Source organism: Vulpes lagopus, chromosome 21 (assembly GCF_018345385.1).
Source record: "Vulpes lagopus strain Blue_001 chromosome 21, ASM1834538v1, whole genome shotgun sequence".
Taxonomy (NCBI): domain Eukaryota; kingdom Metazoa; phylum Chordata; class Mammalia; order Carnivora; family Canidae; genus Vulpes; species Vulpes lagopus.
The window spans coordinates 28,241,518-28,268,401 of record NC_054844.1 but is presented as its reverse complement, the minus strand read 5'-3'; the positions used below and the strand labels follow the sequence as shown (position 1 = coordinate 28,268,401).

The 26,884-nt window shown below is 40.5% G+C and overlaps 1 protein-coding gene and 1 non-coding gene across 7 annotated transcripts in view; one reads left to right on the top strand and one right to left on the bottom strand.

Annotated features, from left to right (window-relative positions):
• Window positions 1-622: 622 nt before the first annotated feature.
• On the bottom strand, window positions 623-729 carry LOC121480434. The gene has a single exon (XR_005984957.1). It is a non-coding gene; the product is annotated as a U6 spliceosomal RNA (small nuclear RNA).
• A 15,371-nt stretch (window positions 730-16,100) lies between these two features.
• SINHCAF (SIN3-HDAC complex associated factor) overlaps window positions 16,101-26,884 on the top strand; it is a 35,333-nt gene continuing 24,549 nt past the window's right edge. The window contains exon 1 of one of the 6 annotated variants that reach the window (XM_041736533.1): window positions 16,101-16,308. Coding sequence is in view for 2 of the 6 variants with exons in the window: in XM_041736531.1 (XP_041592465.1) it covers window positions 18,138-18,261 (124 nt within the window). In the remaining 4 variants the exon portion in view is untranslated. Of the gene's footprint in view, window positions 16,309-16,614; window positions 16,664-17,229; window positions 17,399-18,134; window positions 18,262-18,281; window positions 18,705-19,461; window positions 23,705-26,884 lie in introns of those variants that run through there. The other 5 variants (XM_041736535.1, XM_041736532.1, XM_041736531.1 and 2 more) reach the window with 5 other exon arrangements.

Genomic DNA, 26,884 nt, shown 5'->3' with positions numbered 1-26,884 from the left:
GCATCATAATCTGAAGTAATCAGCCTGCCTTCAGTCTTATTTCTTTTAATTCATTCTCCACACTACACCTAGAATTGGATACTTAAAAGCATAAATCTAATCATGTCACTCCCCTGTTTAAATGCTTTTAATGGTTCCCATTGCCTACAGCCTAAATTCAAACTCTTTATTAACATGGCTTACAGGCCCTCCATAACCTGACCAGACTTATTCCCTATAAATCCCAATCATGCACTTGACACTGTAATGATTCTGCATGTCCCTTCAACATGGCATGCTTTTTCCACTTATGAGCTCTTGCTTGTGCTATTTCTGCAGCATGCAAAGCCCTGCCCATGTTTGCTCACCTGTCAACCTCATATCCATCCTTCCAGATCCACTCAAGCAACATTTTCTCCAAACCTTCTCTGAACACCAGACTGGACTAAATACTACAGTTTTGTGTACCCTTAGTACCTTGGATATATTTTATTATCTTCTGCTGAAATTATCTATTTACCTATCTTGTTTTCTTACAAAGTCCTTAACTTAAGGGCACAGACCATCTGAACTCATATTAGTAATAATGGTGTATATATTTCATTTAATACAGAGCTTGTTTTATTTACATTATTATTTTTTTTTAAATATGGAATGCTTCACGAATTTGCGTGTCATCCTTGCGCAGGGGCCATGTTAATCTTCTCTGTATCGTTCCAATTTTAGTATATGTGCTGCCGAAGCGAGCACTATTTACATTATTTTTGAGTATTTGGGTATTTACTTTTATGTCACTGTTTTGTCCCCCTCATGGGGCTAGAAACCCTTTAGGGGTAGGAAGTAGGGGTGCTTGCATGGCTCAGTTGATTAAGTGTCTGCCTTTGGCTCCGGTCATGATCCCAGAGTCCTGGATGGAAAGCCTGCTTCTCCTTCTCCCTCTGCTACTCCTCTTGCTTGTGCTTTTTCCCCCTCTCTCCCAAATAAATAAATAAAATCTTTAAAAAAAGAGTAGGAAGTATGTTTTATAACAACATCCTTATCATATAGCAGATAATGTACTTAAAGATATTTACTTATTACTATTATTTTTAAAGATTTTATTTATTTATTCATTAGAGACAGAGAGAGAGAGAGAGGCAGAGACACAGACAGAGGAGGAAAAGCAGGCTCCATGCAGAAAGCCCAATATGGGACTCGATCCTGGGATTCCAGGATCATGCCCTGAGCAAAAGGCAGACCCTCAACCACTGAGCCATCCAGGCATCCCTATTATTATTATTATTATTATTATTATTATTTTTACAGAGAATCAATAGCAAATTTGTTTTTATTTTCCAGTTTAGGTCTATTTCTGTTTCTTTCTTTTTTTTTTTTTTTTTTGATTTTTTTAAAATTTAAATTCCATTTACCAGCATATAGTATAACACCAAGTGTTCATCCCATCAAGTGCCCTCCTTACTGCCCATCACCCAGTCACCCCATCCCCCCCACCCTCCTAAAACTTCTGCAACCCTTTGTTTCCTGGAGTTAGGAGTCTCTCAGGGTTCGTCTTCCTCTCTAATTTTTCCCCCCTCAGTTTCCCTCCTTTCCCTTATAGTTCTTTTCACTATTTCTTATATTCTGCATATGAGTGAAACCATATGATGATTGTCCTTCTGATTGAGTTATTTCATTCAGCATAATACTCTCCAGTTCCAACCACGTCAAAGCAAATGGTAGATGTTCATCCTTTTTGATGGCTGACATAAAGATATTTATTAATAATTATTATTGTGAACATTATGAAGAACAACTCAAGCATATACTTTATCAATCGTGGGTCAGCTCTCTCACCCCTGTGTAATAACAGTAGTTCATTTCTGATCAAATCTAATCACAACAAATTACAACGAGATTTCTAAATTCTTTTTTTTTTAATTTTTATTTATTTATTTATTTATTTATTTATTTATTTATTTATTTATTTATGATAGTCACAGAGAGAGAGAGAGAGAGAGGCAGAGACACAGGCAGAGGGAGAAGCAGGCTCCATGCACCGGGAGCCCGATGTGGGATTCGATCCCGGGTCTCCAGGATCGCGCCCTGGGCCAAAGGCAGGCGCCAAACCGCCCCGCCACCCAGGGATCCCGATTTCTAAATTCTTATACTGATAGTTAATATAATACACACAAATTTTTGTTGTTGTTGTTATTGTTAAGCATCTAACAGGCAGATATATTAACAAAAATAGTTTCCTTTACTAGGCAATTCCTCAGGTAAGGAACACCATATTTTATGAGACATATGTAGTCAGTCCTGTTCAACCACATTCCTGCTGTAGTCCCTTTTAGTCCTCTTCCTCATCCCAGATAAATTCATCCTTTTTCAAAGCATTTCTAGCACTACAAATTCTTACAAATTCAAGAGAATTTAGGGGAGCCAAGGCAAACTCTTTATTTTTCCGTTATAACACAGTCATTCTTATTCAAGTGTGATATGCATAAACTAGGGATGTCTTTCAAAGGAAAAGGAAGAGCAGAACCATCATAAAGGGCAATATATAACCCGAGGGAATGATTTAAAAAGCCTGTTCTCCTCACTGCTTCTGGCTGTTTTTATGTTAACATCTAAAATGTGTTTGAGCACAGCTCTGTCCCAATTGTTCTACCTGTTATCCTCAAAATACACTACTTCCTTGAGCTTATGCCCAGCTGATCCTTACAGGGTCCCCCCCCATCACCCAACCTCTTGGACTTTTCTTCCTGTAAAGGGAGCCCTGATTCTACATTTGCGTTTAAAAAATCATTGATGATTATTCGTACTTTGACAAATATTTATTGGACATCTGTTTTTCACAGAAGGCACCATGAACATTCAAAGATGAATCAGGTGTGGATAATCTGAGCAGTGCTCAACCCTTGGTGTGAAACAGAATGGCTGATGCAGGTTTTTAAATGTGTAGTTAATCAGGCATCAACTGTAGAAATTCTGATTCCATCAGTTTGTGGTATGAACATTTTTTAACAGTTCACAGGTATGTTGATACCAAAGTCAGAAAAAGATACTATAAGTAAACTACAGACCAAATTCCTTATGAACATTGATGCAAAAATCCTCACCAAATTTTAGAACACCACATTCAGCAGCATATTAAAAAGTATTATATACCATGACCTAGTGGGGTTTATTCCTGGAATTCAAGGGTGGTTCACGACCTGAGCTGAAGGCAGATGCTTAACCAACTGAGCTACCAGGTGCCCTGGTTCAATTTTTTTAAAAAAACAAAACAAAGTACATGATTATTTCAATTACTGCAAAAAAAAGTTTCTGATAAAATTCAACACTTTTTTAATGATAAAACACTCAACAAACTAGGAATAGAAGGAAACTACCTCAACATAATAGCCATATCTGAAAAACCCACAGTGAACATCATACTCAATGGTGAAAGACTCAAAGTTTTTCCTCTAAGATCAGGAACAAGGCAAGGATGGCTACTTTGCCATTTCCATTTAACATAGCACTGGAAGGTCTAGCCAGAGCAAATAGGAAAGAAAAGGAAATAAAAAGCATCCGAATTGTAAAGGAAGAAGTATAATTATCTCTATTTGCAGATACAGGGGAGAAAAAGATTTCCCTTGGCCCTCTTAGGGTCCCTAGCTGCATCTGAAAATTAAAAGGACAAAAATTAAGAGAAGAAAAGCATACAAATTTGTTATGTAACATGAGAGCTTTCATAAGAAGGCTCGAATTAACAATTAAGTCTGAGTATTTTTATGCTAAAAAGAGTGGACAGTCATGAAGAAATATGGTAGGTCAAAGAGTACGTGGTAAGTGTAGTAAACTGAGGGAAACTTAGCAAGGTCTGCTTGTTTAGTCTTCTTAGCATCTCTTTATCTTTATTTTATTTTATTTTTATTTTTTATTTTTTTATCTCTTTATCTTTAGAAATAAGGGTACTCCTTATTTTCCAACTGCAAAAACTAACTCAAAATGAATCAAGGACTTAAATGTAAGACCTAAACTTATAAAACTCTAAAAATAAAACCAAGGACAAATCTTCATGACATTGGGTTTAACAATGATTTCTTGGTTATAACAAAGGCATAGGTAACAAAAAAGAAGACAGACAAATTGGAGTTCATAAAAATTAAAAAATTTTCTGTTTCAAAAGGCAATATCAACAGTAAAAGGCAACCTAAAGAATGGGAGAAAATGGGCAGCCCAGGTGGCTCAGCAGTTTAGCACTGCCTTCAGCTCTGGCTGTGATCCTGGAGTTCCAGGATCAAGTCCTGCATCAGGCTCCCTGCGTGTAGCCTGCTTCTCCCTCTTCCTGTGTCTCTGCTTCTCTCTCTCTCTCTCTCTCTCTCTCTGTGTGTGTGTGTGTGTCTTATGAGTAAATAAATAAAATCTTTAAAAAAGATTATAAAAAAAAAGAATGGGAGAAAATATTTTCAAATCATATATCTGATAAAGGATTAATATATAAAGAAACTCAGTAACAAAAACCAAATAACATGATTCAAAAATGGGTATAGGACTTAAATAGATATTTTTCCAAAGAAGACATACAGGTGGATGATAAGCACATGAAAAGATGCTCGGCCTCAATAATTTTTAGGGAAATGACTACAATGAGATACCAATTCATACTCATTACTACAGCTACTATCAAAAAGACAAATGTTGTTATTTGTTATAACAAATGTTGGTGAGGATGTGGAGAAATTGGAACCCTTGTGCACTGTTGGTGAAAATCTAAAATAATATAGTTCCTATGGATAATAATATGGTGGTTCCTCAAAAAACTTAAAAAATAGAATTATATGATTTAGCAATTCTACTTCTGAGTATATACCTCCCAAAATTGAAAACAGTCTTGAAGAGACATCCGTTTACCTTGTTCATAGCAGTATTATTCATAATTGGTAAAACACGGAAGTAAATTGAGTGTTTATTGATAAGCTAAATGTGGTATATACATACAATGGAATATTATTCAGCCTTGAAAAGGAAGAAAAATTTCACATATTCTACAACGTGAATGAACCTTGCAGACCCTATGCATGTGAGATAAGCCAGTCATGAAAAGACAAATGCTGTCGGGCAGCCCGGGTGGCTCAGCGGTTTAGCGCCGCCTTCTGCCCAGGGCCTGATTCTGGGGACCTGGGATCGAGTCCCGGGCGTGTGGGGCTCCCTGCGTGGAGCCTGCTTCTCCCTCTGCTTGTGTCTCTGCCTCTCTCTCTCTCTCTCTCTGTGTGTGTCTCTTGTGAATAAATAAATTAAAAAAAAAAAGACAAATACTGTATGATTCCACTTACATGAGGTAGTTAGAGGAGTCAAAATCATGAAATAGAAAACAGGGTTGCCAATGGCTGGGAGGAGGAGAGAATGGAAAGTTATTTTTTAATGGGTAGAGTTTCAGTTTTACAAGATGGAAAGAGATATGGAGATAGATGGTGATGATTTGTATAACATTATAAATGTATTTAAAATCACTAAGTTGTACACTTAAAATCATTAAGATGATACATTTATGTTCTTTATATTTTCCACAATAAAAAAATTGGGAAAAAGAAGTTCACAGATATTCATGCCCTCTAAGGATTGAAACTATTAGATTTAGATCTTGTCATATAGAGTTACAAGGCTGCACATGAATGACTCAAGTAAGTTGAAATAAAGCAGAAACTGATGTGTGGCTCACAATGCACTGACAACATGTTAGAAGGATTGAGAGGAGGAAAATAGTACTTTCTGTTTGAGAAGTCAGGGCAAAGTCCATAGAGGAGTACAGGAGCATGAATCTGGAATTCGAACTCAAGAGACCTGGTTTCCTTGCACCTCCACCACTTATTATGACACGGAACACTGATTAAGCCTCATAATTGTTAAGGCCCATTTTTTTCATACATAAATGAGAAGGACTCCCATCTATGCCACAGGATTATCATCAAGATCTTAAACAATGAAGAGATATAAAACATGCACATAGAGTACTGTTTTGGAAATTTCTTTTTATCCACAGAAAAGAGTGTTAATATCTTTCTATGTCAGTATGCGTAAGGCAATTTCATTCTTTGTAATAGCAGCATGGTTTTTCATTTTATGAATGTTCCATCATTTATTTAACTAGTCCCCTATTGATGGGCATTTGTATTATTTCCATCACAAATAATGCTGGAATGAGTATTCTTTTTTTTTTTAATAATAAATTTATTTTTTATTTGTGTCCAATTTGCCAACATACAGAATAACACCCAGTGCTCATCCTGTCAAGTGCCTCCCTCAGTGCCTGTCACCCATTCACCCCCACCCCCTGCCCTCCTCTCCTTCCACCACCCCTAGTTCGTTTCCCAGAGTTAGGAGTCTTTATGTTCTGTCTCCCTTTCTGATATTTCCACACACTTCTTCTCCCTTCCCTTCTATTCCCTTTCACTATTATTTATATTCCCCAAATGAATGAGAACATATAATGTTTGTCCTTCTCCGATTGACTTACTTCACTCAGCATAATACCCTCCAGTTCCATCCACGTTGAAGCAAATGGTGGGTATTTGTCATTTCTAATGGCTGAGGAATATTCTTATACACATACCTGTGTGTCCTGTGTGAATATGTCTTATAAAATTCCTAGAACCAAACAAAAGGTTTTACATTTCAATAGATAATGTTAAACTGGTGTCTTAATAGAATGAATAGTTTATACTCCCAATAATAGAGTATGAAACTTCCTCTTTTTCCTATGTGGTCATCAACCCCAGATATTATCAAACAAATTTATTTAAGTCAAATCTAGATAAAAAATTGTTGATTCAAAAAAAAAATGTTGATTCCATTTACATTAAATTTTTTTTAAGACTTTATTTGAGAGAGAAAAAGTGAGTGAGACAGAAGGAGCAGGGGGATGAATAGAAGAAGAGGGAAAGCAAGCTCCCCTCTGAGCAGGGAGCTTGGCTCAGGGCTTGATTCCAGAACCCTGGGATCATAATCTGAGCCAAAGGCAGACACTTAAACTGACTGAGCCACCCAGACACCCCCTACATAAAAATTATTAATAAAGTTAATATAAAATGTATAAATAATCTTATTATAAAGTAGGAATACAGTTCAGATCTTTCTTTTTTATATATAATTTAATTTATTTATTTGACAGAGAGGGAGCACAAGCAGCGGGGAGTAGCAGACAGAGGGAGAGGGAGAAGTAGGCTGCGGGGCTCATCCTAGGACCGTGGGATCATGACCTGAGCCAAAGACAGATGCTTAACCAACTGAGCCACTCAAGCACCTCAAAGCTCAGATCTTTCTATACGCTTATTTCCATTTACATATTTTAGGTAGGGGTGCCTGGGTGACTCAGTTGGTTAAGCATCTGCCTTTGGCTCAGGTCATGATCTTGGAGTCCTGGGATAGGGTACCCCAGTGTGCTCCCTGCTCAGCGAAGAGTCAACTTCTCCTTCTGACCCTCACTCCACTCATGCTCTTTCAAATAAATAAATAAAATCTTAAAAAAAATTCATATGCTCTTGGGTAAATTAGCTTTTCATATTCTTTACTTACATTAAGAAATTATCCTTTTAGGAGCAATGTAGCTGGCTCATTTGGAAGAGTTTTCAACTCTTGATCTCAGGGTTGTGAGTTTGAGCCACATGTTGGGTGTTGAGGTTACTTAAAAATAAAAAAAGAGGGGATCCCTGGGTGACGCAGCAGTTTGGCGCCTGCCTTTGGCCCAGGGCGCAATCCTGGAGATCCAGGATTGAATCCCACGTTGGGCTCCCAGTGCATGGAGCCTGCTGCTTCTCCCTCTGCCTATGTCTCTGCCTCTCTCTCTCTCTCTCTCTCTCTCTCTCTGTGTGTGTGTGTGTGACTATCATAAATAAATGAAAATAAAAAAAATTTAAAAAATAAAAATAAAAATAAAATAAAATAAAAAAAGAGGGATGCCTGAGTGGCTCAGCGGTTTGGTGCCTGCCTTTGGCTCAGAGCGTGATCCTGGAGACCTGGGATGGAGTCCCACGTTGGGCTCCCTGCATGGAGCCTGCTTCTCCCTCTGCCTATGTCTCTGCCTCTCTCTCTCTCTCTCTGTCTCTCATGAATAAATAAATGAAATATTAAAAATAAAAAAGAAACTTAAAAAAAAGAAATTATCCTTTTATTTTGTAAGATCTTTTCAGTTTGAAAAAAAAGATCTTTTCAGTTTGGCTTTTTTTCTTTGATTATATGGTATTTTTCCTAATGTACACATTTTTAATTTTATGTAGCTAAACTTATTAATCTTTTAAGTCATTTGAGTTCCCTCACTCCAGAATTTAAAAAATTATTTGATATAAATTTTTAATTCCATTTTTAATTGCAACATTCTCTTTAAGTAATATTTATGACATGCCAAAAAGAGGAAAATATTTATAAATTATCTTTTGATTATATTATATCAGTTACTGTAAAAGTTAATAGGAATAGTTGTGATGAGCCCTGAGTGTGTTATGTAAGTGATGAATCACAAAATTCTACTACTGAAATTAATATTACACTACATGTTAACTCACTGGAATTTAAATAAAAAACTTAAAAAAAAAGAGTTCATAGGAATATGTTTTGTTTATAATTCAGTTTTCCAAATCAGGAATTTGGACAAAAAAATAATTACTTAGTGTCTGAAATTCATTCCAGCATGACTGGCAATTGTTCTTATTTGAAGAAATGAGAGACAATAAATTTTTAAATAAAGCATCTTTTCAGAAATACTTTTTAAAAGATTTTATGTATTTATTCACGAGAGACACATGAGATTTATTCATGAGAGACAGAGGCAGAGGAAGAAGCAGCCTCCATGCTGGGAGCCCGATGTGGGACTCGAACCCAGTACTCTAGGATCACACCCTGAGCCGAAGGCAGATGCTCAACCAGTGAGCCACCCAGGCGTCCCTAATTTTTTTAAGTGGGCTCCCTCAACACTGGGCTTGAACTTACAACCTCGAGGAATGCCAGGATGGCTCAGCGGTTGAGCGCCTGCCTTTGGCTCAGGGCATATCCAGTGGTCCCAGGATCGAGTCCACATCAGGCTTCCTGAATGGAGCCTGCTTCTCCCTCTGCTTATGTCTCTCCCTCTCTCTGTGTCTCTTATGAATAAAATAAATAACATCTTAAAAAAAACAAACTCTCAACCACGAGATCAAGACCTGGACTGGGATTAAGAGTAGTACACTTAGGGACACTGGATGGCTCACTGGTTTAGTGCCCGTCTTCAGCCCAGGGCATGGTCTTGGAGTCTGGGATTGAATCCCACATCGGGCTCCCTGCATGGAGCCTGCTTCTCCCTCTGCCTGTGTCTCTGCCTCTCTCTTTCTCTCTCTGTGTCTCTCATGAATAAATAAAATCTTAAAAAAAAAAAAAGAGTTGTACACTTAACTGACTGAGCCATCCAGATGCCCTTTAAAGATTATGGAATCCTCTATACTCTTCCACAAAATCTTATTTTATAAATTATTGGTTAAAATTTAAAAAAAATTAATTCATGGCAGACACAGAGAGAGGCAGAGACATAGGCAGAGAGAGAAGCAGGCTCCCCTTGAGAAGCCTGATGCGGGACTCAACCCTAAAATTTCAGGATCAGGACCTGAGCCGAAGGCAGAAGCTCAACCACTGAGCCAACCAGGCATCCCAAATTATTAAGTTTAAATTTTATTATTGGCATTACATTAGCATTTTAGTTAACAAACCAAGTGGCAATATCCTTCCCTATTTGCAACAAATCCGAGGCTGTTTCCTAATTCTATTCCTGTAAAAAAATTTAAATTATATTCATATGCTAAATTTTGCCTGCTAAGAAGATAGTATGCAATATGTTTTACCCTCTGATGATACCATCTTCTTTAATCACGGCCATAAATGCGGTATGGTACATTAATTACCTCTGTTTCATCTGCTTTATGTTGTATTTCCATTTCTGGAACACTGCAACATTGCTTAATTAACAATATATCAAGATTAACTATTTTTTAAGTTTTTTTTTTTTTCTGTAATCTCTATACCCAACATGGGGCTCAAACTCACAACCCTGAGATCAAGAGTCACATGCTCCCCACACTAAGCCAACCAGGAGCTTCTAGATAAATTATTAATGTTTGTAACATCTGGGATGCCTGGGTGGCTCAGCAGTTGAGCGTCTGCCTTTGGCTCAGGTGGTGATCCTGGGGTTCTGGGATCGAGTCCCACTTCTGGCTCCTTGCATGGAGCTTGCTTCTCCCTCTGCTTATGTTTCTGCCTCTCTTTCTGTGTCTCTCGTGAATAAATAAATAAAAATATTTTAAAAATTAATATATAAGAATTCAAATTCTTAAAAATATATATTAAAAAGTTTTATTTTATTTTTAAAGATTTTATTTATTTTTTCACGAGACACACACACACACAGAGGCAGAGATACAGGCAGAGGGAGAAAAGCAGGCTCCACACAGGGAGCCCGATGTGGGAACCGATCCCGAGTTTCCAGGATCACATCCCGGGCTGCAGGCAGCGCTAAACCGCTGCGCCACCGTGGCTGCCTTATTAAAAAGTTTTAAAATTGGGTATAGAAATATTAAATTCTCCTAGATTCCTAGATATTTTATTCCCAAAGCTATTAGAAATGGCAACCCAGAATGTTTCTTTGACTTTCTGCACCCGTGTCTGCTTGTTCACTTGTTTATCTGCTGATGATGTGGCATGCTTACCTTCAGTAATGATTTGAATAATAGAACAGGGGTTCTTCTGGGAAGTGGACTGATCAATTTCTTATTGACATTTAGAAAAATACATTTTCATAGAAGAGAAATATATTGATGAAACTAATTGTAATCCAATCATATAGGTTTTGTCTCTGGAATGCTTTTGACTCGTTAACTACTTCTGATTCAATGTAGGTATTTCTGAATGCATAGGGTTTATTTTTTTTTTTATTTTTATTTTTTTGAATGCATAGGGTTTAAATCCTGATTTCTCTTGGTCTCTAACACCTAACACCTACTTTTCCCTCAAACAGAATTCATGTAATGACTTTTATTCAATCAAAAACACGAGTCTTCTCCTAGTCATGTATTTCCCACCACCCCAACTGCTGTGTCTAAGAACTTGTTCTTGATGTTGCCACTCCAATTCACCATCTTAATCCTGCTAGTAGTTCAACTTAACTTCCTCAAAGATACTTTTTCTTCCTTCCAGTTTAGGTCCGATTCCCTTGGCATACATGATTAGGCTCACAGTACTTTTTTTTCTTTTATTTCTCACAGTTCATCATTATATTTGGGTGGTTATCTTATATCTGGTGGTTATATTTGGGTGGTTATCTGGAACTTTTTTTTCTTTTATTTCTCACAGTTCATCATTATATTTGGGTGGTTATCTGGAATGCCTGTGTCCCACATTCCATGAGAGACCATTTCTGCATTTATCATTTTATTGTCAGAGACTGGAAATTAGTAGAAACTCAGTATTTGTTGAATCTATGAATGAATGAATGAATGAATGAATGGAGTTCAAATCCCATCCTTTCCCAAAACACATTCCCTTTTTTTTTTTTTTTTAAGATTTTATTTACTTACTCATGAGACACACAGAAAGAGAGGGGCAGACACATAGGCAGAGGGAGAGGGAGGAGCAAGCTCAATGCAGGGAGTCTGATGTGGGACTCAACCCCGGGACTCCAGAATCATGCCCTGAACCGAAGACAGACACACCCAACCACTGAGCCACCCAGGCGTCCCCAAAAGATATTCCTAACTTCTTCAGCCCCAGTGATAAATCCCTCTCCTGAACGTGAGGCACTTATTGGTGGTACCACTCGTTTATCCCATGGAATCATAGATCCATAGAATTCTACAGGAATTTTAGTGGCAGCAAGCTCTATATTGTACATAACGAATGTAATTCATTGAAATAAAATTTTTGCTTTTTTTTTTTTGAATACCTTGTTAGTAATGAGTTGACCTATGAAGTATTTTGAACAATCTCTGGACTATTTGTGTGTGTCAAGATTTTTCTGAAGTTTAGCACAAATCTATATTCTTGTGATTTTCAGAACAAATTTGGTTCTTAGGCATAAAAGAACGAGCCCATTCGTTCTTCTAATGATGGTCCTCCAGATAGCCAGAGATTGCTCTCTTGCACAATCAAAACACAGCCCCTCCTTCAATTACTGCTTTTATGCTATGGTTTTCAGCTCTTTCATCACCCTGATTTATTTTCCTGTGAACTCATTCTAGTTTGTCAATGTCCTTCTTAAAATAAAATTACTTTATTACCAGTAATTATAGGATATATCGATATATATATATTTATCGATATATATTAGTGGAAACAAAATAATTTTATTTTTTTATTTTTTTTAATTTTATTTTTTTAAGTATGCTATTCAAATGTCATTAAGATAGTAGTATAAGACTTAAAATTTCTATAAATTTAGAAGTTCCCCTAAGACTAAATTTGTGACAAATCCTTAAGTCTTTAAGTGCAAAAATTTGAAAAGGTAACTTTAATTAAGTAACAGATATCTTTTTTTTTTTCTGCAGCTGTCAAACCGTTGTTGGAGGATTGCTTAGATCACATAACCAATTCTATTCCTTATAGTTTAAAATTATCTGACTTGCTCTGACCACTTGCTAGCTGAACTTCAAAAGGATTTAAACAAATAAGTAACAAAATACTGTGCTTGTTTTGGTGTGAGGAAAAAGTTTAGTCCTATGGCTGTTACCAGCTAAGGAACCAAACCCAATGTTTAATAATAATAATCAGCTCTTTCCTGAGCTCAACAAAATGTTTTGATGTGGTTGGTACCAGCTTCTGATGAGGGTATTAGCCTTCATTTAAAAACGATCATTAGTTTGAGTTGGCATTACAAACATTACTAAATTGCTGATAATATCCTTCATTACCAGGCAAGAATTGTCCTTTTCAGTTCTTTACGTATAATTTATCATCCATGCCGAGAATATTATAAGAAATTGTAAAGTTAAAAAAAAAAAAGAAATTGTTAAGTTGCTTAATAGTTAAGTCTCAAAAGAAGGCAATGAATGCTGCAGAAGAAAAAAAAATAGCAAATAAAACAGAATTATATAGAAATAAGTTAGAAGAGGTAAGGAGGACTTGAGCTCCCCTACTTCTGAAATGGTTTTATTATCTGGCACATAGTTATGATTATTAGATGTTTACTAAATGAATAAAAATGTTCAAGCAGTAGAGATAATTCTACAGTGGAGACAACATATTAATCGAAATATATTGTACCTTATTTTCAATTTCAATTTTTACTGTATTTTTAATTTGACTATTTTTGAGAACTCAGTATAAGTTCAACATAGCACTAGTCATTACAAATACTCAAATATTTTTAACATTGTGTAATTCAAGCTCCTAATATCCAAATTTATGTATTATAAACTACTTTTATTTTTTTCTCTTCCTTCCTCCCTTCTTTCCTTTCTGCCTTCCTTTTCTTCCTTTTTGGTAAAAAATTCACTTGGGATATTTAGGTAATAGTATTTTGAAGCAGCCCATAAATGAGCTATTGGCTCTGGATAGAGACAGCCATAACAACATGTTCAAACAACAAAATGAACAAAAGAACCTTTGGAATGCATCTGGTTTTTCAAAAATAGCAGATTCTTTTTTTTTTTTTTTTTAAGACTCTAAGAAACTCAAATTTGTCTTTAAGGATTTTGTTGCTACCTTTCCTACAAAAATTACCCAGATTGTTTTTTGACCTCTTCTTTGAGAGCACAGGAAGACTTGCTGTACAATATTAGATAACTCAGTAGCTCTGAAGCTTACAGGTACTTTTTTTTATTTGAACAGTATCTCCTAAATACTGTGTGTAATTCCTGGATTGCTTGTACATTTGAGCCTATTCCATCCCTGGAATACAGGATATATTCTTACATAAACTTTCAAGAGAAAAGGCATTCAAGGTACATTTTTATATTTTATATACATAGATAATATATATCAATATATCCTGTAAGAAATAATGGACATTTGAAAAATATTCTCACACTTGCAACTTCATACTTGCAAAAGCATATACTAATTTGAAATTATTTTTAGAAGATCTGTTATCAACCAAATAAGTACGTGAGACAACCCAGGACAACTTATAAAAATTTTCTTCAAAAATAAGTTAGGTGTTTATGCTCAGGGTCCAATTTGTTGTCAGTGAAAGCCCAGAAAGAGCGGGTAAGGCTACTCCATTTTATTTATTATGATAAGAACAGTTCCAGCATCATAGGCATCATATTAATCAAGGTGAACTTCCAAGCTCATTTTATTTTTTAAAAGATTTTATTTATTTGAGAGAGAAAGAAGGACAGAAGGAGTACAAGCATGAGGGGGAGGAGGGGCAGAGGGAGAGAGAGAAGCAGATTCCCCACTGAGCAAAGAGCCCGATGCGGGGCTCCATCCCAGGACCCCAAGATCATGACCTGAGCAGAAGGCAGATGCTTAACCTACTGAGCCACCCAGAAGCCCCTCCAAACTAATTTTAGATTGAATACAAAAAATTTTACACCAAAGTAAAGCTGTTTTGGCTTGAGATAAATCTAATAAACAACTTTGAAAATGCCCATTAATTTACTATATTACAAGCAATTATTCAGAGTCCATTATCTGTTAGGCACTGTTTTAGGCACTGAAGTACAAAAATGAATACAATATAAAATTCTTCCCCTAAAGGAGTTTACAGTTTAGTGAGAGGTGTCTTTTTTTTTTTCTCTCTCTCTCTCTTTTCTGCAGGTATTTAATATGTGGTTTTCACATACAGTTACAGAAACAGGACCCAAAGAAAAAAGGAAGCACTAGTTTTGAAAGATGTTGAAAGTGGGTTTGTCTTGACTGTACTAGGAATTGGTTGTTGAATTAAATTAGCGTTTCAGAAGTATCTATTTAAATCCATATTGTTGACATTACAGTGAAAGCAGTGAAACTTGTCAGCAGATGATTAAGTTTTATGGTTGATGTCCACACTTTTGTAGCTTGGGAACAATATCAAGTTTCTGGGAAAAACATCCTTTCTCTCTCCCCACTCGCCCTCTATCATTTCATCAGGGGCTCAGCCTTGTTGCTGTTAGGTGTGTTCTCCAAATAAAGGTGTATCACGATTATTCTTTTTCATTTTTCACTTAACATGAGAAGAGTTACTTCGATTTTTCTTTCCCTTTTTTTTTCCCCCTTTCCTTCTGAGACAGGAAGCTTTTAAGTTGTTGGTTTATTATATATTCCATGAGGGAAAGTTTGCACTTGACTGGCTACTTTTTCCATTCCCAGGACCACCAGTTAGTGGTATTATTTCTGGGTGAGTGGAACACTCTTTACAAGCAGCTGGAGGGGGTATGCATGTTCCTAGATTACTGGCTTTCCACCGACTGGTCTTTTAGGAAAGCTACGCTGTTCCCACGGAAATTAACAACCATTCAACTCGGACAGGCTTGAACTCCTAAGGCCAAAGTGGGGGTTGGTGGTGGTGGTAAAAATTGGATCGTTACGGGTTGGGTTACTGCAAGAGGAGGGCGGGGGGGGGGGTGTGAGTGACTGGATAGAGTGTCAAAATGGGACTTTATTAAACGACTCATTAAAACTGCACGAAAAACGAACCTCTCCTTGTCCCGGAGGACAAAAAAAAAAAAAAAAAAAAAAGCTTCAAAAAACCCCAACTTTAAAATTTAAGAAACCTGAGAGGCGTAACTTCAGTGTGGGTGCTTGGACGGCCACCTCCCCTGTCGCCTCAAGCCTGAAACCGGGCACAGGTGTGACAATCCGGCAAAGCCAGCTTCCGAAACCTTCCTGCAACGAGAAATGGTGCGCCCCGAGAACCTCAGGATGGAAAGCGCGTCACGCAGCCCCACGTCGTCCCTCCGCCGCTAACCTTTCCGCCTCGCCCGCCCCGCCACGCCACGCCCCCTCCGCCGCAGCCTCCAGCCAGGGGGCGTTTGTTTACGTGACGTCAGCCGTAGTAAGCAGGCCCCGCCCCGTTTCCCTCCGGCCGCCTCGTTTCCCGCGCCGCGGCGCTTCTCCCCTTAAAAGGACAATAGAGGCCCCGGGAGCGCGCGCGGCCGCCGGGCCTTCTCCCCTCCCAGCCCTCGACGCGCGCGCGCCCGTATGCAAATAAGTTCGATTCAGGAGAATTTTGTACCGGGAGACGCGCGTGCGCAGAGGGAAAGCGGAATCTACACCTTCCCGGCCAGCGGTAGCAACTGCAGAACTGCAGGAGACAATCTTTCTAGACAAGGCAGTTGAGGAGGAGGGAGCGATTGGAGGGGGGGTTGGCTTGGCGTGCACTCCGCACCTCGGGGACGTTACTGCGCGTGGAACGGCTGCCTTGGGGAGGTGAGTGACTCTGACCATTACTCTGGTGCAAAACTGTCTCACGAGGCTTTGATTTCAGAGTGGGGCTTTTTTTTTCCTTCTTCTTCTTCCCCTTCTCTTTTCACCTCCCCCACCTCCCCCAGTCCTTCCACACACACACGCACGCACAGGAAGTTTTGTCTTGGAGATGGCATTGCTGGGAGCGGTGTTCTCGTGATCCGCACAGACCCCCGGGTTCTTTTGTACACACATGTGCAGCGTCTCTTTTTTAATTGGGGAGGGACCTGGAGGCAAACCGAAAGTCTCGGGGTGGGGGAAGTGAGTGGAGGCTGCAGGCGCGTGAGGAGTCGCCGGAGTTGAGGGATCCACGTTGAAGGTGACAATGACTTTTCTCAGCCGTAGCGTTCTCGGGCGGAGAGGAGCTGGGTGGTTGGAAGGCCCGAGAGGAAAACGACTTGCTGGCAATTGCGGAGGGGCCCCCGGGGGCTGGTGCATCCGCGTGGGCGCGCGCCCCGGAGTGGCCGGGCGGCGCGGCTGAGCCGCGTGGTTTAGTTTCGTTGCGGGCCGCCCCCCCCCCCGCGCGTGTCGGAGGAGGGTGGACAATAAACGCCATCGCTCTCGGAAACTTAAGCGGCCGTCCGCTCTGCGAGCTGGCGGGCGTGAGGGGGTTTAAATCGGCCTCTGGCTCGGCGCCGGGGTGGCCGCAGCGCACGCGGCGTGGCGTTGTTTGCCGAACTCCGGAGGGATGCGGAGGCGACAATGAGAGCAACACGCGGCCGCTCGGAAGCCGCCGGGCTCCCCGACGCCGCTCCCCCGCCCCCCCCCACCCCGGACCGCGCCCAGGCGGCGCGGGGGGCCGGGGCGTCTGCGGAGCCTCAAGTTGTGCTCGCAATTTAGTCACCTGTAGCGTAGACGGGGGCGCCCCGGCGAGGGCTTTCCGGGGCGGCCGTGTGCGGCGGAAGATGGCCAGTCGGAGCCAAGTCGACTTGGGGATGGAGGCGGCGGCGGCGGCGGCGCCGAGGGAGTGAGGGAACTCCGCGGGGCACCGCTTTTTTTGTGCGGAACATGACAGACCACGTGCTTGGGGCTGCGACCCCGGTGATCGCCGGAGGTCCGCGCGGGCGCCGGGCTCGGGCCGGCCGGGGGCTGCGGGGGCTGTCGGGCCGCCGGCCGGCAGGACAATGTGGTTTGCTGATGATGGCGTCCTGCCAGTTTAAAAAGCAGAGTGAAAGTCGCCAACTCTCCGCCGGTGCGGGGCGGGCCGGCGGGCGTTTCTCCTCAAGGACACTGGGAAACTTTGATTAAATGGGTTGGCTGCTGAGGGAAGGACGGTGGCGGGCGGGGGGGCGCAGGCTCCGCGCGGTCGGGGCGCGGGGCCCGGACCCTCCCCTCGGGGGATCGTCCGGCGTCTGGCCCCGGAGAAACAGCCCCACGTCCCTGATGCTGCACGTAGGCAGCGCCCGGCTGGACAGAAAACAAAGAGCTGCATGTGCCCGTGCGGGCCCCGCCGGCGCTCGGGGGCGGCCGCCGGGCCGGGGGCCGTGCGGGCCGGGCCCCCCCCCCCGCCCCGAACTTCGGGCGACTTTCGAGAGGGGCTTTTGTCCCTCGGCCCCTCGCGGGGAAACTTTGGCGGCGCCGCGCGTGTGAGGTGCCATGCTGGTGCGCGGCGGGCGGCGGGCGGCGGGCGGCGGGCGGCGGGCTCCGGGCCCCGGCGCTGAGGCGCTGAGGCGCGGGCGCCGGCGGCCGAGGGGCCGGGAGGAGCGTGGCCCCGAGTTCTTGGCCCGTTACCCGCGGCCCGGAGCCTGCGTCTGGGAGGTCTGTGGATTCGCCTTTGAAGTCGAACTGTTGCCATGTTTGAATTACGTCAGGGCAAAGCCATGAGGAGGAACAAGCCCCGGCAGCGCGGCGTGCGGGAGGCGCGGCCTGCGGGAGGCGCCGGGCGGGCGGGCGCGGGGGCCCGTTGTTCCGGCGCAGGTGAGGGAGGCGGCGGCGAGGGACGCGGGCCACCTCCTGCCGCCCTCGCCCGGGCGAGCAGCTTCCACAGGAACTTTCTGCCCGACCCAAGTTGTATTTACCAACAAACCCACCGGGGAGCGTTTCTATTTGCTGCCGCCGTGCCCCTCTCTCCCTCTCCCTCTCTCTCTCTCCCTCCCGGCCGTCACCGCGTGCCTGAGGGGAAAGCGCGTTTGAGGGATGGGGGTGGGGGTGGGGGCGGGGGGGGGCGAGGACCCGGGAGCATCTCGGCTGCTTTCGGGGAAGCCGGTGCGTGCGGCGAGCGCCCCCGGCCCGTGGCCCGCGCGTCGGGGGGACGCAGCCCCGACGACACCCGAAAAAAAAACAACAACAACCACCCACCGTGGGGAAGTTTCGGGGCTCCCCGTTGTCCTACAAAGGGAAGTGAGGACTGTGGCTGAGTTGTGCGTGCCGCTGTTTTCTTTGTGTGTTTACGTGTGGGAGGGGGATCCGGGAGGTTTGTTTAGGCTGCGGGTGGGGTTGGTTTCTTGGGGTGGCGGGGCGGTGCGGTTGGTTCGGGTAACTCGACCCAGTAGGGCTTCTTTGTTTTTATTTTCTCCGTCTAACCTTGGCTGACTTACTGGCGCTGGACGGACTCAGGAACGACTGATGAGACCAATAGGGACCCTGTGCGAGACGGTTTCACCCCGGCGACAACCCCCCCCCCCCCCCGTCCCCACCCCTCACGTCGTCCTGAGGAAGGTTAAAACAAAAAACTTTTTTTTTTCCTTTCAATAATTAAAATTCTGAATTTGACCTTGTCGTTAAAAGTACACTGAAAGCACCTGTTTTTTGAACTGGAGTTGGCCAGACTCGAAAAGCCTCTTAATAATGTATGTCGCAAAACCGAACACGTTTATTTAAGTTGGTCGACCTAAATTAAATGAAAGCCTGGGAGTTTGTTTCTGGTGGAGTTGGGAGAAAAGCCTGATGGCATTTAAAGTATTTATATACTGATTTGGGAAGGGGGGGAAATCTCTCTTAACCCTAAAGGTATGCCTGGCTCAGTGTTTGGTGATTGCTCACAGCGTTATCTTAGGATGACCTTGAAGAAGCTAGCACGCCGGGAGTTGGGCCTTTCTTGGAGATTTTATATGGGGGGTTGGGGAGGAAGCTGCTCAGGGGGATGACACGGTAAAAGGCCGGCTATCTCTGCTAGCTTCTTCCTAGTTCCTGTGAACTGGGGTTGACCTTCTGGTTACCCCTCTTAGATTTTCTTTTCAAGCCAATCTTTTTTTTTTTTTTTTTTTTTTTTGTTATGTGGCCCCAGGCATAGCTCAAAAATTATGCTGGTTTGACACATGGATGCTTCTTTGGTATTTGGGGTTTGCCTGCAGTCTAGACAACCGATAAGCAGCACCGTCTCTGCTGCTTCTTTCCTGATTTCTGATGCATTTGGATCATGTTTTAGAATCTAAAAGTGATCGTTACCAAAAAATAATATCCATAGGTGCCACACCCAAACAAAAAAACTGTACAAATTCTGCTTTTCATTGTTCTGTTATTAAAGACCTATTTTTCTCAAGTTTTGGCTGACCAAAGTACAAATACTTAAGGCAGCCAATACTAGTGACAGTACATTTCTGAAGTAGATAGAAGGAACATGTTAAGAAAATGAAATGAAAAACTTTGTTTTTTGAAAAACTAACTTTATGACTTTCTTTGGGCCAAGTATTTCTCTGAGTTACTATTTAAAATGCGTAAGAGATGCTTTGTTAATTAAGTTAATTCTTTGATTTGTTTTTCTTAATTAGTATTTTATATCTGGGATACAGCTAGAATTTCAGTGTTCTGGGAAATTTCAAATACAATAGAGCTTAGTAGTTTTTGTTTTAAATATCACGTAATATGTGCAATAGAGATTTGTTTTATCAAGATGAATGAATCCAGAGTGGGAAAGCCCCACAAAGTCTGTTGCCTGCCTTTTGCGTTACTTTTTGCTGGAGTTTGGAGATGAGGAGTTCAATAGTTAGTGTATTCTAGAACCTTGGTGGGCAGCAGGCCTCAAGACTGCTATTGCGCAGTGTTCTTTACTCTGTAGGTCTGGAACCTGGATGGTCAGTTTATTTTCCCAGTTGTAATCAGGCCCTGGAAAAACCTGGCTCATGAGGCTCAGACTCTCAGCAGATTTATGTAAGAAAAGCGATTTGAGAATGGTTTCCATGTAAAATTAGTTTTTCACTGGAGAAAGCTTAAGCTTATTTGAAATCTGAACCAATTTCATAAGCAGTTATGAGTACAAATTATTTACCATGTTAACACATAGTAGGTTGCTTTAAGAACGACTTTTTTCCCCCACTAAGGGGAATTTAGTTGGCTGAGAAAGAAGGGGAGTCATTTGTTGAGGTACTAGGTTAGTTGTTTGGAAATCTCAGGTTAAAATGCCTAGGTTCCAAAGCTGTGATCATGTTAAATAAGTCACTCTGTGGTCCAGTTTTCTCCTCTGCAGAACCGCTGTAATAATACCTACCTCATAAGGTTGTAAATAAGCAAGCAAGTAATGTGCTTAGTAAATACTGGCTGTTCTCACAACTTTGGGAAATAGACATTTTACAGGAGACAAAACTGAGGCCTGAGGCCGGTTACATTCAGTAAATATTGGGTGGAAAGAATGAGTGTCTTTAGCCCACTCTCCCACCTCCAGAAACTGGTTCTGGGAAGACATTGTCTTCTACACCAGGTTGCCTATCCAATTCTGATTGAACCATTTTACATCAGACTCTTGTGGAAATTGAGAAAATGCTGTTTTCTTTGTTCCTGGTTTCTCTTGTCCGCAAGAGTCCTGGATTTCCCACACTTAGTTTTGACTCTGGGAGGTTACAAATTGAAAACATTTCATTGTCTTTTGGCTTTTCAGTTTCTCTTTTAATTGAGTCTGCAACTAAGGTTTTCTGTATTATGGAAATGATCTGGAAATGCATTTAGTCCAAAAGAAGGCACTTTGTTTTCAAGGAAGGTTTTCTTTTTGCACCAGAAGTATGCAAGTTGCAATTGAACTAAAATCAAATAATTCATTTCTAGCTTTGTATTGAGTTGTTTCCACCTATTAGAAGTTTGATTTGTCTTAATGTAATTTTAATTTGGTTCGTGTTAATGTATGCTGAGTTTAAATAGCTCTCATTTTGAAATGCATTTTGCCCCACACTATTCTAATCTTCCCTTCCCCATATGCCTGCTTCAAATAAGCAAGAAATATTTTTCTGCCGATTGTTATGAAAGCATTGAATTATTTACTATTAATTTTCTGTAATTAAAGTAATTCACTTGGTTTACATTTCCTGGAAATCTTTGAACCTCACAAATTTTTTTCCTACGAAAGTCTGTGTACTTACTGACTCTTAAAAATGACTCCAAAATATTCGTTTTTTTAATGCACTTTATTGTGAACACCATTTCCCATTTGGTGCCCTTAAATATACCCTTCAGATCTGTTTTGCCCATCCCACTCTTCAGGTATTAGCAAATTCTGCCTGTATCTGTGTACCATGTACAGACAACACCTGGTTGTAATATAAGACTTAGTTCCTGCCCTGCAACACTTTACCATTGAGAGGAAGGAGATAATATATCAAACAAGTATGTGAAAATCCTGTTAGGTATTATACAGGTATTGACAGCTTTTGTTTAAAAAAGAAAAATCCTAATTTCTGAGTTAAGGGGATAGAGGTAAAACCATCCCAAACAGAGATAACTTGAGCGGAGATGTGGCTAGTTGTTAAAGCTGGTTTGACACTCCTGGAATATCAGGATTCCAAGTTAGGAGCAGCTGGTAGGCAGGACCAGATCCTGAAAAGCTTTGCATTTCTTGCCAGGGAGTTTAGATATTATTCTAAAACACTTATTGACACCTTGGAAGAGATGATTGATATTTGAGCTTTAGGAAGGTACCACCTGTTTGAAGGTTCTGAGAATGTCAGTTATGAGGCTTCAGCACCGTGATGAGGGGACCAGTAGGCAATAGGGACAGAAGGGACATGAACCAGAGAAGTGAAGGAAGAGCAGAATCTTTAAGAACTTCATAGTGGACATGTTGGGGGCCATGCAGAGGATGAGAAGGGAGAGAGACCAGTTGAATTCCAGATTTTTTTGTGTGACTGTACAGGTGACAACTAAGATAGGTGAACACTAGAACAACATGTTTTGGAGAGAAGATTACGTAATTAATTTAGAGTATTTAAAGGTTAGGACTTGGCCAGTCCTTGTGTTGATGCCTAATAGGTACTATTCAGAAATGGAAGAATCAGAGTGCTTAAATTTTTCTGAGGTTTGGGTCAGACCAGGTACATGCTACCATATCTCCTTTCTTAACATTTTCCTCAAGTTCGAAAACAGAATGGCTCCATACCTTAAAATCTCCCTGAAAAAAAACAAGTTTCCCTTTTCTCACAAATCTGGCTTAAAAAAAAACCTTCAGTAATCAGGATTCCAACCTCAGTTTAATTTGTTGGAGATGCCCTGGGAAAGATAGTTTTTATTTCTATGATGTACAAGTCTTATAATTTAAGGAAATAAGTGGGATACAGATTCTAGTATTTTCATGCTCTTGCTTCACAGCGTCCCTGGAAAGTAGAAGTGAGATTTCACCCTAATATTGCAGAGAGGGCAAATAAAATTAGAAGTGACTTCCTATTGAATTGTAAAGACGAAAGCAGAAATAGACTTCAACTTGACTCATTACAATGCCTTTTTCACCAGACTCAACAGTAGTTACATTTCTTAATAATCATCCATTCAAAGTAAATAAATACTATCTTCCCAACCTTTACAGTTTTCTCATGCACTGGAATCACTTTTAATCTAGAATTGAGATACCCAGTGGTTTTTTTTTTTTTTTCACTCTATTAAAAATGGGAAGACCTAGTATTTTATTTTATTTTTACACTGTCTAAAACTCAGAGACCTGGATTTTTTATTTTTATTTTTAACCTATGCTATTTCAGTTGAAGTCTTTATTTCTGAGTTTGACCTCTTTCCTGTAGGATGAATTCTAGGTTCTTCTGAGTGTGGATTCCATAGGCAGCCATAATTAATACTTTACCATGTAATTTCTCAGAGACTGGGTGCACGTGTGGAGAGCCTTTGGCAAACGAGTGGGGTTGGTGTCCACAACCCTTTCTTAGTTTTTCTCCAGGCAGGTTAAATTTTGTTCCTTAAAAGTGAGCAAGTAAAGTAAATTCAGAAGTTTTGATGTTGGGATGTGGACTGGTCTGAAGGATGTAAGAGGGAATAATCATGTTCAGTTGCGCTTTGGCTTTCCTTAAGCTCTGATGAAACCGGTCTCATTATTGGGAACATTGCAGCCAAGTGGCCTAGCAGCATGAGAACACAAAACAGTCGTCTTTGACTCCTTGTGAAGTGTTGCTCCAGTTACACTGTTAGCGTTTACTGGATCCTGTGCTTACAGGTAATTAAAGATAGCATGCCACTGACTAAAAGTGGTGTCAAGGGTGACTTTTAACAATCACAGCAACTAAAGGTTGCTCATAACTTTTGATCATGGGTGTTTTTCGATGCTTCTATCTCTTCTTTTCCCATCATCTTGTTCTTTAAAGTTCAGCTCTAAAGAAATGCCATCTCTTTCACTTCAGAGTTGTCTTTGGTTGCTTGGTTCCTTTTGTCTGTTCACTGCTTCCTTCCCACTTTACAAATCTTTTGCATGTCTCTTCTCTGCAGCTTCCTTCCCATCAGGCTCGATGTCCACTCTACTCTCTCTGCCGTGGAGTATATTTCCTAATGTGTATCTCTCTCCATCTGTATGTCTGAGGAAGTTTGTTTAAGCTCTCTGGGCTCTTTCAGATCCGTCTTTAGTTAAGTCAAGGTGTGCGATGGTAACTAAGGTTTTGGGGCGTGGTGCTAGAAAGGAGGAAAGTGAAAGTAAACTTCCTTCATTCTTGCTCCCCTCAGAGGCAACCACTAGTTACTAGTTTTTAAAAACCTATTTTTAAAAAGCCAGTTTATGTATTTAAGGTCCCATTTTAAAAACACTATGAGATTGTACTGTATAGCTATTACTCGGGAGTAGAACAAGATATCTTGGATAGTTCCCACGCTGTATATATGTCACAGATCTCTGCAATTAGGGTGTGAAACTGTATTCTCTAGTATGGAGGCATCATAATTTAACCAGCCTAAGAATTCATGGACATTTAGGATGCTTCCAGTATATTGTGGGTTTGTTTGTTGGTTTGTTTTAAAGGTCTGTGTCAGTTGGTTTTTAGAAAAAGTGAGGATTAGAAGCTGTGGGATTAAAAAAATAAAAAATAAAAAATAAAAAAAAATAAAAAAAAAAGAAGCTGTGGGATTTTGATATATTGAAAATGACCAAAAAAAAAAAAAAAAAGACCCACTTTCAGAATACTTTTTTGGGGAGGTTACACTCTTACTTGTTATCAGAATTTCATTTCCCAAAGTGGCATGGATAAATTGCAATACTAACTATAAAGTTGATTTATCATCCTTGGCATACATACTTCTCTTTCAGTTTTTTTCTATCCAGTCCATCCAGTGGCATTTTGAGTTTTTTGAAAGGTATTTTTGAAAATAAAAAAAAAAAAAAAAAACCTTTACTTCCTGAAAGGAATCTAGAAAGTGGAATTGGGGAAGTTATATTTAGAAGGAACTGTTGGTGTTCTTCAAAGTGCACCCAAAAAGGCGATCCTATTAGATTTTGAATTTATCATAGTAAGATAAACCTCTATTTTCCTAAATGTTAAATTAATACCCTTGTAAGATTTAAAAGACAAGAATACCCTGGAATTAAGTTCTTTACCTCACTGTCTCCAATCCCATATTAAAAGGGTACTAAAAGCTTTAGAGTTTGCATTTCACTGTTCTTCATACTGTTTCCTGATTAAAGTCAAGCTTAAAATGAATTTAGTATTGTTAAAAGACCCTCTTTAAGGCTAGAATTATTTAACAAAACTTTTCTTAAATAGCATCCCTTCATATTAGCTATTGTGAAGATTCCTTTTCTTTCCCATTTATATTTTATTGCACTCAGTAAACTTAACCAACCTTCTGCAAGTTGAATTAAGTGTAAAATAGATACCATTTCTGCTGTTTGGCTTCATAATCTCATTAGGTTAGATTAGAATTCGTCCAAAAAAAAAAAAAAAGATTATAATTGGTCCTTTTGATGGGGTTCCTGACTTGCTTAGACAATTGGTAGAGCATTGGACTCTTGATCTCGGGGTTGTGAGTTTGAGCCCCACATAGGGCACAGAGAGTACTTGATGAATAAATAAAGGATAGAATTGGTCCTTTTGTATCTTTGATATACAGCATTGACCCCACTGTTTCCTTGTGTTAACACTAAAGTTGCAGTCCCCGTCTATTCATTAATTTGATCATGAGGTTTATATGAAGTGTGCAGCTTTAAAGTGGGAGGAAAAACCAATAAATTAATCAAATGTTTAGAATTAATTGTTGCAGTTTTTTAAAAATCACTTTTTGTTGTCTGTGTATGATATTTTGCTCATATAAGCACAGTTATTTCTTTTATGGTTTTTGCTGACTTAACTATAAAATCTTTTTAACTTTGGGAGATTGGATTAAGTTGGACAGAACAGTAAAAATTTGTGGCTATTTGGCTAATAGTAGCCAAAGAAATAATGTTAACGAGAGTGGCTTAAAACATGAGATGCTATATAAACAACTTTTTTAAAAGATTCTATTTGACAGAGCACAAGCAGGGGGAACGTGAGCTGGAGAGGGAGAAGCAGGCAGGGAGCCCTGCATGGGGCTCAGTCCAAGGACCCTGGGATCATGACCTGAGCCGAAAGCAGATGCTTAACCGACTGAGCCACCCAGGTGCCCATATAAACATAACTTTTAAAAAAAAACCCAACTTGTTTAAAAGAGTTTAATCAGCACATTTATTGAGTACTTACTAAGTGATAGGGATTATTCTAGCTGCTGATGTTACAAAGATATATAAAGACAGGAGAATTCCTAACCTAGTCTATTTTCATTTTTAAAAACAAGCTTTTTGGGATCCCTGGGTGGCGCAGCGGTTTGGCGCCTGCCTTTGGCCCAGGGCGCGATCCTGGAGACCCGGGATCGAATCCCACATCAGGCTCCCGGTGCATGGAGCCTGCTTCTCCCTCCGCCTGTGTCTCTGCCTCTCTCTCTCCCTCTCTGTGACTATCATAAATAAAAAAAAAAAAAAAAAAAAAATTAAATAAAAACAAGCTTTTTGAATTCACACACCATAAAATTCACTCTTTTAAAGCATACAATTCAGTGGTTTTTAGTATATTTACAGAGTTTTGCAACCATCACCACTGTTCTAATTTTGGAAGACAAATGGCACTTTTTAATGAGCATTTTAAGTCTTCCTGATTTTTGGCTTTATCTCAAAGCTTAATTTTCTTTTGCTTTCCCCCACACACTTAAGAGCAAGATTGTATGGTGTCCACTCTCTTCTGTAATTATTCATCAATTAGGAAGCAGATGATACTAGCTTCCGTCTGTGAAAACAGTGCTGAATGATGTGATACCTGTGAGAATAGATGCAAAAGTCACAAATAGTTTAAGAGCTTACGGTGTCATTTGAACAAATAAATTGTTCTGGAGGAATTGTTTA